At 39.2% G+C, this 13584-nt stretch overlaps 1 protein-coding gene across 1 annotated transcript; it reads right to left on the reverse strand.

The window, feature by feature from the left end:
- Positions 1–932: 932 nt before the first annotated feature.
- LOC133884470 (uncharacterized) lies at positions 933–10609 on the reverse strand. Its single transcript, XM_062323896.1, has 21 exons — positions 10439–10609; positions 10246–10331; positions 8339–8416; positions 8099–8230; positions 7721–7771; positions 7483–7623; positions 7271–7393; positions 7092–7169; positions 6525–6614; positions 6332–6451; positions 6072–6155; positions 5164–5262; positions 4887–5075; positions 4531–4606; positions 3478–3581; positions 3122–3378; positions 2493–2579; positions 2149–2376; positions 1583–1661; positions 1451–1514; positions 933–1370 (listed from the first exon to the last, which is right to left on the reverse strand). The coding sequence occupies exons 1-21, from the start codon at positions 10518–10520 to the stop codon at positions 1261–1263; spliced, it is 2358 nt and encodes a 785-aa protein (XP_062179880.1). The 5' UTR covers positions 10521–10609; the 3' UTR covers positions 933–1260.
- Positions 10610–13584: the final 2975 nt, after the last annotated feature.

Here is a 13584-nt window from a genome sequence, read left to right on the forward strand (position 1 = left end):
GAAACATTTCGAACAAAGGCGCAACAGTTCAAAGAAGGAAATAGCTGCAACTAGTGCCTGCCAAGTACGGAGGGCAGAAGAAAAGACGAGACAATCAACCGCCGCTGCACTAGATCGGAGAGGCTAGGTACCGTGTGGAGAGCCTGAGGAATGAGGTTGTGTGAGCTTGTGGATGTGAACCAGCTGTTCTCTGATATAGAGAAACTTGGAGTCCGTTTGTCTGGCGGAAATGCTGGCAAGCAGACGTCCGGAGCATCGAAGTTTGATTGGATCGGCTCATGTATTTAGATTAAAAATATTATTTATTTGAGTTAATTTCTGTGCTATCATATCTCTAATGTTTTAGAGGTTTAAGTTTAATATTTCAAATTGCAATAGTTATTTTTATATATTACATCTCGAAATCTCTTGCGTACAGATTTGAACCTGAAAAAATTATCTATTCAAATTAATTTCTATATTTTCGCATTTCTCATGTTTCAGATGTTTAAATTTAATATTTCAGATGTTATAAAAATATATTATAATAATTATTTTTTATGATACATCGTAGAATCTCTAAATCCGGATAAATTTTTTATCTATTTAAATTAATTCCTATATTTTCATGTCTCTAATGTTTTAAATGTTCTAATTTAATATTTCAAACGTTATAAAAATTTATTATCATAATTATTTTTTATTTTTTATGTTATATCTATTCTACATGACATGTATTTCACTGAAATGTTACGTGCAAAAAAAATCTCTCATAATCGGATGCATACAACAAACTATTTTAGTACATTTTTTATGTTACAAATGTTGCAAATATTATTTTTAAATATTGTAACGGACTAACGTCCGGACGCTAGCGTCTCTCTGTCTGGGTAACCATGTAATGAAGTGCAGCACTCTCTTTGTAATATGGAAAATAGTTAGTAACACACGTGTGCGAGGGAACATTTTCGATAAAATATAATTATTCTGAGGTGATAACATGCTCAAAATTTAGCCCTACCGGCACAGGCGGCGAACAAAGAAAAATAATAATTATATTGTGCAACACAATCCATGACAATGTGATGCAGAAATCATCAAGCTTCATGCTGCATATCCATCTTGCATCCGCCAAGCATAAATCTTGGTAGGAGGCTAGGAACTGCATCACGTAGGGTTCATTCCCATATTGATGGGACAATAATATGAGCTGCATCAAGCAAGTGTCACCAAACCTGCTGCTAGCGAGATACAATCAAACGTCCAAGTATGTTTGCAACCTTATATCTGGTACAGCTGTTCAGGCCATTTTGGGTAGGCACGTTTGTACAAGCTCATGCACACGGTATCATGCTGCTGAATGCTGCTATTGAATATGCATTTCATAGCACCTGGTGGGAGAAAACAGAGTGAAGGCACAGAAATTTGTATCCAACTGAATACAACATGTCAAAAGGATTAGTCAACATACCATGAGTGCCGACAGTCTCTTTAATTCGGCCGCGCCTACCATGTTTTGTCCACAACTCAACAGGCTGCAAAATAACGGTGTTATTGGCATTAAATATGAATAAATAGGATTCCATTGAACAAAAATACTTGCCTTGAACCATCTGACATCGTCAGGATTGTGGAACATATACCGCACGATTGCTTTCAGTTTTGAGACTCTCTGAGGATACCTGCATAAATGCCAAATATGCCAATATGGTAGCTGACACCTAAACAAAAGCCTTTAAGGTGAAATAACGTGTCTTCATAAACTGGAAAAATCAGCAAAACATGAATGCGGGATCAAGTGCCTTCAAACCTTGTCCACAGAGAGTACTGATGGTCTTTCTCAAAATATTATAATGAATTTTAATTGTGTGCTGGTAAAGAAATATCAAACAAATTCAGAATCCGTTTTGGAAATGCTCAGTTAAGATCAGCACAAGAAATACGATCCTGAAAACGTGAGCAGTTACAATTGTGGCTCTATGATTGGATATCATAACACAGGATCCACGTCTTAACAAGATTACAACAAATTAGGCTTTCAGTTGCAGGGTCGTTTCCCTTGAAAATATAGTACTAATAGTGTTCATGAGTGGAAAACGAAATCTTTCCATAGAAAAAACAAAGGTATTTTGAAGAATTAATTGCCTAGTAAAATGCCACCAAGCTTACCCTGTCAAAACAATTTTCTTCAGAATGATCCGATCTGTATCCACGCTTTTTAGTGAACCTACAGCAGCAATGGCAGGTTGCTCCCCATCTCTATTCTTCAAAACAATAAGAGGAAGTGGAGGAAAGCAAATTGGAGCATATACAGAGGCAACAGAAAACCGTCCATGGTGTAGAAATCTCTCCATCTTATGTTTATTGCAATTGATGTTGTCCGATGAAAACAATGGCCTAAGACAGAAAAAAAGAACAGTGAGATACTTCCCAATACCTTGCAATAGCAAAGGTAAACAAAGGAAACACACACATATATATATATCCCAATAGCAGAACTGAACTTCCATTACCTTGCTGTAAATTGCCGGAACCCAACATTGAAAATCAAAGGCTCCTTAGATTTGATAGGAGTTTCATAGGAGTCTTGCTTCTTTATGCTGCAACAGAAACAAAAAAAAGAAGGGAACGGTAAGCCTAATAGTAGTACAGTATTATAGCAATACTACTTTCAGCAGACAAGGACACAATTCTTGGAAACTATGATAACTGCATATGGTATGCAAGACATCAAGCGACACAGCTAGTTTCGAGGCGTAAAGATTAAAGAACACCATGAGTTGAAAACATTCGATCGTCATTTGCTTGTACTTAAAAAACATTTAAACCTGTTTACATCTCTGATGTGTTGACATTCATTCCAAGCATACTGATATAGGATAGGATCCAACGAAAACAGAGAAAGAAAAATAGGATCCTCTGGTTGCCCCACAAGCAACAAATCTAAATAAAAACATAAAAAAATGCTGTTGCTACTTGAAATCTAAACAATATTAGTTGCAGCTAACAGCCAATGAATTAAAAATGAATGTATCATAGCTATTCAGACATAAAAATCGAACTACACCACACCATTGGAGATATGCCACACTCCCAGAAAAACAAAGCAGATTAAATTTGTTGTGTGGTACAGGATATGTACCTGAAGTGAAGAACTGACATTTTTGACTCATGTTGAAGAAGACCAGAAACAACCACAGGTATTCCTCTTGATGGAGGACAAAGTTTTGCAGCGACATCAGTAGGAACATTTTTCACATGAAGCCTCACATATGATCCCACTCGAGCACAATCCATTGTGCCTCGGTCTAGCTCGGCAATTTTAGCAAGGGCATGCTTTTGAGTTCGTGTAAAGTTATCGAATGCAAATATTCTTGAGTATTCAGGTGGTAACGATTCCTACAGTCAAGAAGATAAAGAGAAAAGACCATATCACATGAAATGTGTAAGGTTATCGATTAGAATGGCATCAATTAGTCATAAATAAATAATACACACCTTAGGATCCCAAGCTGATGTCCTAAATGATTTTAGCCCTCGGTATTTTGCAAACCGTTTTTTTGCTGGGACATCTAATGGTGTCTCCACCTCATCAGGAAATTCTGAAACATTATATGAAATATGCATGTAATCTTCTGTCAATCACTTAAGATAAAGGTAAACACTGCTAAAAATTAACTGGAGCTAAAAGTCCATGAAACCGATATTGACTTGGAAAGGTCATACTGGAAACTTAGCTTAGCTTCCATGCTTTGACCAACAAAGCTGTATATCATTTCTCAGATAACACCACCATGTAGACACTACCTAAGCAAAGTTGATGTGAAAAGAACACTTGTCTTCAATGTTCCAGATTCAGGCATTCCCTTAATATTCCGGACTGATTTTTGTAATTGTTTTACAACATAAATATCAAAAGCTACTACGAATTTGGAAACTGATGAATAACACCAATGAGTGATATAAGGAAAACTTAATTAACTTTTGATTTTTCATTTCCCATCTGAACCGAGATAAATTTTGTACATACAAAACTTTCAATATGAAACAGTCCAACAAAAGGATCAATGCTGTGGAACTCTCCATATTACAAGTTGGTATAGGATATGCCGTTTAAAAGTTGTAACAACAATAAAAAATAGCGTATCAACATAAAAAAAAAAGTGCATCAGGGATTTCAAACTCTAATTTCCCGAAATTACAGAATTTTGCTAGGTTATTACGAGTTATGGTGTTCTCAATGAGTCTGACCCGGCCCCTAATAGGTGAATTCACTGTTGGGGATTGGTGATCGTGGGGCGATTGCCATCCATACTCATGGGAGTGACCACATCAGTCAAGGGATGTAATACAGGTTTTTATCCTTTTAGTAATTTATATAACATAACACTTGATAATTCACTTAAAAACTTGGCAATAACTTTAGAAGGTTCCACCCAATCCTGGGCATTTGATGACAAGGAAATTATCAGGAACTGAGTACTAAACCCCTTCACATATCGTGCTTGAATAATGGCATTTTAACATTACAAGATAATAGGAAACCCATACCTTCATCTTCAGCATTAGCTTCTTTGATTTTCCTAATCTCTGCCTCTATCTGCTCTCTAGACAAAATTTCTTCATCCTGCAAATGCACAATGGGTATAACATAAATTTTTTGAGACGGCTTAGTATAGCCATGTACCCAAAAATGAATTCTGTGACCAGTTTAATTCAACAGAGAGAGAGAGAGAGAGAGAGAGAGAGAGAGAGAGAGAGAGAAGGTAAATCTCAGAATTTACAGAAGAAAAAAGAACACCAGTGGTAATAAGCCTAAAAGATAAGGAATTTACAGAAGAAAAAAGAACAACAATGGTAATAAGTTGAAAAGATAAGGAATAAAGACACTGAACAAGGAAACTTACTGCCATCTCAGTACCCCCAACAGTTTCTTCATCAAACTTCTCCGTAAAGTGAGACACTGCATCTATATCTGAACCATCACTTACTTGGTCTGAGTGATCTTGCTCATCAATAACCATTCCAGAACCAGCCTGGTTATCATTATCAGAGACACCATCTTCATCATCTGTATCATCAAAAATCCAAGCTGCCTGGCAATAGCATTTGAGGATTATTTGTAAATGTAGTAACTATGACCAATCTAAGCAGGAGGCACTTCAATCGTCTTGCACTGCAAACCTGGTATTCTGAAGTTCCTCGAGGAAGCTTCCTCTTTACCAATTTTCTCTGTTTGTTGTTTATATCGGCCGCCTCCATCTCTGCTTCCGTTGGCCAAGTCTAATCATATATAAATATTATTACAAACTAGAACTAAGAAAAGCAAATGCTTCCCTTCAAAGACAAATATATCAATAGCGAATATGAAACATTTAAGCGAATGGTATTTATACAGATATGGCAAATGTTTCCGAAAAACAAGGCAATAGATATTAAATCTTCTTCACTCTAAAGTAGACTTCTAATGCAGCATACAGAGTTCGAATGGATCTTAAATACTAAAGAGATATGTCGATTAGACACTGTTTGGTTGAAATGGTGGAAGTTTGTGAAACCCTATAAACTTTTTCATAGAAAGGCAACCATTCATGAAAAGACACATTTATAGGCACCCTTCAGCTCTTATAAATAGTCTAGATCTAGAAATGTAGATAGGTGAGTACACATCATTCAATCAAACCCGCATGGAAGCACGAGCAATATACTAGTATAGCACTTAAGTTACCTAAACAAGACTCTAAACTATACCTACTAGAATGTGTACTGTATCATCAGAAGACCATGTTTAAGAACTAGTTTAACAGCAAACAAGTCACATCAGCTAGTTTTCAAGGTCACCTAAGACAAGAAACAAGATCAAGCAACAGCACATTCAACACAAAACAGTACTTCACAGAGCAACCATCCAAAGTGAAGACACAAATTAATGAAGCCAAAAAAAAATTGCAGCACTGCACAATTAAGAAGGCACTAACTAAAAGTCTTAGAACCTTTCTGTTTCCTTTTCAACATCAAAATATAACCAATCAAGTATAAACCAACGGCTTGTCAAAATTACAACTCATGAATCACAATTGGGAAATAGTCACCTGCTCCCCTGCAAGAGGATTTGGGACATTTTCAACAAGTAAGGGTTCCTGATTTGAAGGGTCTGGAACAAAGGTGTTAACAATCTGAAACAACCCAAAGAATCAGAGGTTAAAAAAGTGTGATCAAAATATATAACAATGAAAAAAGATACCTTAAAATGTGAAAAGTGCCTAGCATAGCATTATTTGCAATGGTATCATAAACTATAGAGCTGCATTATTCAATTTCTAAAGCTGTGAGTTTATCCTACATAACAAACCTGATTTCCATTATCTTCTGTTTCCATTACATCAGAGCTTTTCCGCTTGCTGACAGGACATGGATCCTTGAGAACATCAATTTGGCCTAACTGAAAATCACCAGCACCTGACACATGGACCTTTGAGTGGAAACGGTATTAGAAAAGTAAATGGAAAAAGAGCTAAGAATTTTTTTTAGCATAGATCACCTACAAGCTGATTCACTGAAAGATTGTGAGCCCGCAAATACCCAGACACAAGCAGTGTGCACAATCCCATATTGTCGTCAGATTTTATGCAGACCTGACACAAAATTCATATGTTGGTACCATCCATTGTCAAATGAAAAGTGCACAGAGGTAGGAAACTTTACAAGAGCTGTAGTTGCTTTATTGCACAGGTAGTAAACTTGCACAATATTACAGTTTGATCATACAACATTATTTGATAATAAGACATGAGAAAACTTTACTACCAATAGTAAGCAAGGCCAAGCCCAGTCATGAGCTATAATTCTAAAATTGTAAGGCTGAAACTGAACAACCTGAAAGCATGCTTTACCAAAGTCTTGCACCATACAGTGGAACCAATTAGAACCATAAAACAGTGCACACATTATTTCTATTTGCTGCAGTACCACTCTTTACTATTAAAACAATAGTATTGTACAGAACTTTCAACAGAGGAATATCAATTTAGTTCAAATTTTCATATTTGGACAACATAAAATTAGCAAGTGTTCTAGAAAAGCATCGGTGTAGAATAAGAAGTCATTAAAACCTTCTCAGACATAACATAAGGTCTCTGGTTTCTCCAATTTGGTGATGAAAGGTGCTGCTCCTTGAAAAGCCACATGAACTATACAGTTTTAAGAATAAATAATCAAAACAGAGTTTTGGAAGACCAAAAGGTAAAAGGGAGGTTCTTATGCTCAAAAAAATATTCAAAAGAAAATTTACCTTATGCAAATCATCCTTTGTATCTGCTAAGTAAAACTTGCAGTCCTCAGGCAGCTCTGTAGAAAGGAAAGAAGTTGCTGCTTTCTTCAATTCCTGCCTACTTTTATTGTCTGGTGGAAGATCCTGATTATGTTAAGAGAATCTAACAGGTAAATCAACAGATAACCATAAGACAATATATTAAATGAGAAATACTCATGACTGGAACTTACTCGAATGAAAACAGCTGTACTAGGTAAGCCCATGGCCCGAAATACAGATAGACATTGAGATCCAAACTCATCAATTGGACTGCTTGAATCACTACTGTACAATGAATTCGCTGATAGAACGAACGCTAGCAAATCAGCAACCTATGTAGGATAAGTACATTTGCAAGTTCCAGATTAGAGCTAAGAAATTACAATAGATCATAATTGCAACAAACTGAGCTTGGTTGAAAGGGCACACCTTTGCAAGTTCCATGCATGAGGTAAGATCACCATACGGTGCTTGCAGTACCTTCACAAACATTGTGAATATAAAACAATGCTATACATGAAACTGATTATCTAGACTCAATAAATGGGAACAAATAAATTAACAAAACATTATGGTTATAAGCCAAGAATGAATAACTAGAATCTGAGATAGAGAACAATGTGTAACCCAGCTATGGTTCAAAATATGTAGAGCAAAGGGGTACAACTGTGCAATAACAGTCATAAAGTATAGTGCTGGATATGTATTCTACGAACCATTATGGAACCAAAAGCCTAAAATTACACTCATTTTGAACTAACTGTGGTGGTACAAAAAATCTCAGAACTATATTCACTTTGAACTTACCGTGGTTCGAGTTTTATAAGTAGGAGAAGCAACAGTAGAGGATATCAGTTTCCCATCACCTTCTTCTGCAAATGTCAAAAGATCTTTGGCAAGTGGTCTAACATTTGCTGATGAAGAAAGGCCAACAAGAACCTGCAATAATCACCAATTAACTTTAGGAAATACATGTTGTCTGACCGCAAGAAACAACAAAAGTGACCATGAAAATAGAATATAGGAGAAAAGCCCAAGAAAACTAACAATGACACGTGGTGCGCTTGAAGATTCAAAAGATGACCGTTTCTCGTTTAGCAAAGCAGCACGTTTCTGATCACGGTTCTGCAGCGATGATAAAATGTTTCAGATAGCAGGATAGAAGTCATAAACAAGAATAAGAAAATTGCACTATCGCTAAACTTGCATGGTTGTCTCACAGAGCTCCCCAAACTTAAAGAATTAATTATCAAGTCAATGAACTATCTTCCATTAGTTTGCAATGCCATTTGTGCTGTAAACTGACCATGATGATTGCATGGCACACAATCAGTAAGACATTATATCAGATTGTTGATTGAGAAAAAGAGAAGCTGAGACATTTCTGCATCAGTACATCCAAATGTGAGGATGAATGTGGAAGGTGAAGAGAACCTTGAATGCCATGTAGCAACAGTTGTGGCCACAATAGTACGGCTTAGGTCCTTGATTGCCAGGTTGATGTGCTAAAGGAAGTCGGTAACATCAACGTCAAGCGCACGGAACTGCAATTATGGGGTTTCCACCATAAGAGAATGATGTCACAATTGTGCAGTTTGGAGTGAATTGAGGACGGCAACCCCAGCATTGAGGGGAGCTTGTCCACCGTCCAAACTCCTGTTGTTTTGTGGCAATAGTGAACATCTCTAGGAGAGATTCAGAAACCCGATGTGGACAAAATGGCAGCAGCAACACGGATCCTGATTCATGATATGGTTGTATAGCTGGAGTAATGGACGGCAGAGAGGTTCAATAGTGTCACACAACAGTGGACGTGTCGATGATGATGATGGGCGATGTACAACAGTGTCGAGACCAAGAGGGACATCACCAACCTCTTTGATGGGTGGTGGTGTAGGCAAGGCCTTACAAGGAATGGTGATTTAATCTTGGATACCGGACGACAACGGTGGCAGCAAAAATTCACATTTGGATGCCAGATGACAACATTAACAAATATTAATGCAGGGAAACAGGCTGTGGTGCTTCGATTCCTGATGTCCCTATATGGTACTCGAAAGTGGAGAGTATAGATGACAATGGAAGAGGCCAATCCTAGATGGGCAGCAGTGATGCCCAGCAAGGAACTACAGCGCTGGTGAAGCAGCATGACGCGTGAGGCCATGAGATAGTGGCATTAGTAAGGCGATGTGATGGCAGACCCAGTGAGGCCACAACACGAGCCATACATAGAGAAGGGGTCAAGGGGAGCACTAGAATGGTGGGGTGGGGTGGGGGGGGGTGAGAGGGATAAAGACATGTGTGACATGGTTCAACGCAAGATCTTGTTGTCATCTCAGGTCTAATGGATGCCACATCAACAAATATCTTAAAGAAACACCTAAAATGACCTAACATGCAGATGGAGGAAAGTTTAGTGGCCTGAGAATTTAATATACAAGTTTGAGGAGCTCTGTAAGTTGTGAGACAATTACCTAAGTTTAGGATAATGCAGTACTTTTTACTCAATAACGATAACAACAACTAAACTCATTTAACATCGAATTGACAAACAAAAATGCCAGAACACAATGAGCACCATCCATACCTCTCCGTTCACAATTCAATGGAAACAAGGGCACCAATAACAAAAGAAAAATGAGGTCGATAATAGACAGCTATGCTTCAAAATCATATTAACTGAATCAGAAGAACATATTGTTCCAACTGTTTTTTCAAGATTTCCATTTTAATCTAGCAAGAAATCAAAAGAACGAGAAAAGAAGAATCTTCATGTGAGTTCAAAAAACAACATAAAAATAAATTCCGAGGCATGGTCATGTATACCAAACTGAACAGAAGGACACCAAATCATACTAGAACATTTTAACATCTATCACCTCCTAAACGACATGTTACCAGAGGTTCCACCTTTTAACACTAAAAAACAAAGAGGCATGGTGTTGAAATCTGACCGCCTTGCTCCGCTGGACGCGCGCGGCGCGGGCACCCTTGACGGCGGCACGGTGGCTGCTCTCCGGTTTCCCGCTCCTGACCTTGTCTACCGAACAAGAACCAAGCTCCCGTCAATGAGCTGTAGTGTCGCAGGAAGGGAAAAAGGGATGGACGCGAAAGGAGGACAGAGGAAAGGGGGAGGTTAGACTATACCGATCTTGTGCGTGTGGCGGGAGGCCTTGGACGCGAAGCGGCTCTTGTGCGGCTTGTTCACCTGCGCGCGCGCTCCGCCCATCTCGGCAGCGGTGGCGGCGGCGGCGGCGGCGTCGAGAGAGAGAGAGAGAGAGGGAATGTTAGGGTTTAGAGCTTAAGTAGGCACGAGAGAAGACGGGCAGAGCCCCGTGGCCGGAGAGCTCGAGCGAGCCTGACACATATCCGAGCCGAGCTTGAGCGAGCTGGGTTTTACCTTCGAGCTTCTAGGCAAGCTCAAAGTTCGGCTCAAACGAAGGTTGAGCTCGACTCGTCTCGATGTTGTTTCTGGCTCGCCCCGTGGAAGAGGGAGGTGTTCTTGGGAGCTCAAAGTTGCGATTATTGCAATGAAAATATAATATGGTATGTAATATTAAGTATAAATTTAAGGTACGAAGATATTAATGTGTTATAGAAGCATCACCGAATGAATACGTCAGGAGTGATACTATAGTTTGATTTTATATAGGATAAAAATGAAGGCGGAGATTATCCACTATTTTTCCTCCTAATTTTTTATTAGTTTTCATTAGTAAAACAGGTTCAATATATGTAGCCAATAACAAGGTGGGGAGGCTAGAGAATATGGGAGGATAACAAAAGTGTATAAATTATTCAAATTTTAAGGGTTTTTATTAGATAGGAAGAGATTAGAAAAGTGGTGACGTGGAATCTAACTCGTGTTTTATATAGTAGAGACAAGAATTTTTATGCTTTGTCGATGCCTCGGGCCTTGACTATTAGATGGCTGACGGGGACCACAAGATCAATGGAGAGGTGGCTGTCGATAGGGGTGGGAGGCAAGGAGGCGAGCGGCTAGTGGGTGGAGGCCATGGCGATGTTGGAGGTTCGCTTTTGGGATTTGGAGTGAATAGTGATGAGCAAAAAAGGGATCTGTGTGACTTCTCCGTTGGAGTGCGCTGCAGTGCTGTTCATGTGAAGCCATTGGACGTGGCAATAAGAAATATATAGGTGTGGAGTAGAAGAAAAGAAATATGTCATTTGGGTGGTGGTATCTTCTCTGTCCACTCATCCTTCCCCTTTCTCGAGATGTACACGTGTGGAGCAGAAGAAAAGAAATATGCATATGAACATGTATCATAGGTTGGGTCCCATGTACATGTACAAGCTTTGTACCTAATATATAGCTAGGTCCCTCCCCCTCCCCCCTCCCTTATTTCTCCTTAACCATCTTCTCTCCTTCCACTCTATCTCCTCTGCCCTAAGGCTATGGTACCGCCAAAGCTTTATCGACGCCGGTCTCAACACACCAAGTTGGCATCCCTCGTTGGAACCCTAATGCTATCAACATGCACAGTGTCTCTACACAAATCCAGCATCCTAGGTTTTAGTCGGTGGTGCATAGGGTTTCAGGAGGCGTCGGATGTGGTCACCTTGGCCATCCTCGATAGTGGAGGTCAAGAGGCACCAAGTAATCTAGCGGTCCCCTTGTTGGATTCGTGTAAGGAAGGTCGTGGCAATGGTAGTGATGATGAGGGGCATCAGGGAAGGGAACGGCAGGGTATGTGACGGTGGTAGTGGGAGAGGGTATCGTGATGGTGACAAGGTGAGGTGACACAAGATCTGATCATTCTCACTTTTGCTATGATCAGATCTAGCCTCTCCTCGGCAGCGATGCACATAAGGAGGAGGAGGAGGCTAGCATAGAGGAGTGGGAAGGAGTGGTCGGGGCTGGACTGATGTGGTCCTCCCCGTGCATCGCCTATCCTCTTGATCAAGAAGAATGATGGGAGCTGGAGGGTTTGTGTCTACTATAGAGCTCTCAATACACAAACTATGAAGAACATGTATCCCATTCCACTGATAGATGATCTCCTTGACCAATTGCGTTGTGCCACCATTGTCTCAAAAATGGACCTCAGGATACCACCAGATCAGGGTGGAAAAGAAGGATATGTATAAGACTGCACTCAAGACTCACCAAGGCCATTTTGGATATAAGGTCATGCCATTTGGTCTAACCAATGCACCAGCCACGTTCAATAATTTGATGAACATGGTATTCAAACCATTGCTGAGAAGGTTTGTACTCATATTCTTCAATGATATCCTTGTGTAAAGTGAAGGATTGATGACTAGAGGGAGGTGAAATTGCGCCTTAACAAATTTCTTACGAAATCGATAGCCTTTTCCTATTTAGATCACCCAACACACCTCAAAACTCAAGCAGAAGCAAAAATCAAGAGAAGTTTTAACAAGAGAAAATCGAGACAACATGACTCTATGGATGGTTATGAACCATATATTCCATTTAAGATCAATCCATATGTCTTAGGACTCGAAATATCATAACTAGCAAAGAAACAAGAAAAGATGAACACTGAGCAACGAAACTATCTAAGTTGATTGTCTAGAGGTAAGGGAATTCAAGATCCCATCATATAAGTGTGTGTATGCGAATTTTATATCTCTAACAACAAGAAAAATGATCTCACAAGGTGCTGAAATTTTAGTCCAAAAACCAAAATAAAAATCAAAACCGGAAAGGAAAAACTTGCACACAAGGAAAGAGAACTAAGAGATAGAAACTAGAAGGAGGGGAATTCAAACATATGAAACAAAATAAACTTTATTACTCAAAGAGGTCAGCATTATTTTAGACGGATTACAAAAATTTTCCTCTCAATATTCTCATCTATTACATAGGTGAAGCACTCATCCTCATCTCCACTAAAACCCTAGAACAATGCTCTCATATGGGTAGCTCAAGGGGCTCAAATAGTTGGTTCAACCTCTTTAATAGCTCTACATTTCTATTTATAGGCCTAAGAAATTTGGTCCCCAAGTTTCCTAGCTTTTTTTCCTAAAATACCCCTCTATGTAGTATACTTCTACCTACCACCGAAGGCATTTTAGTATATTTTCTTCTCCATTCATCGGACAGCCGCAACGTCTTTACGACTTAGCTTCGCCTTGCTGCAAGCTTTGCGATGGTGCAATGTACTCCTCCAGTCCTTCCACGATTTTAAGGTCAAACCGTGAAACCCTAGCACACTTCTCAAATTGTGACTAGCCGCAACTTGCTTTCACGTGAAGCTAGTGCTCCGATGATAACACATGTCCTTCGTCTTACGATCTTTACCGCTGGC

The sequence above is a fragment of the Phragmites australis genome, chromosome 11 (assembly GCF_958298935.1).
Source record: "Phragmites australis chromosome 11, lpPhrAust1.1, whole genome shotgun sequence".
In the NCBI taxonomy this organism is placed as follows: domain Eukaryota; kingdom Viridiplantae; phylum Streptophyta; class Magnoliopsida; order Poales; family Poaceae; genus Phragmites; species Phragmites australis.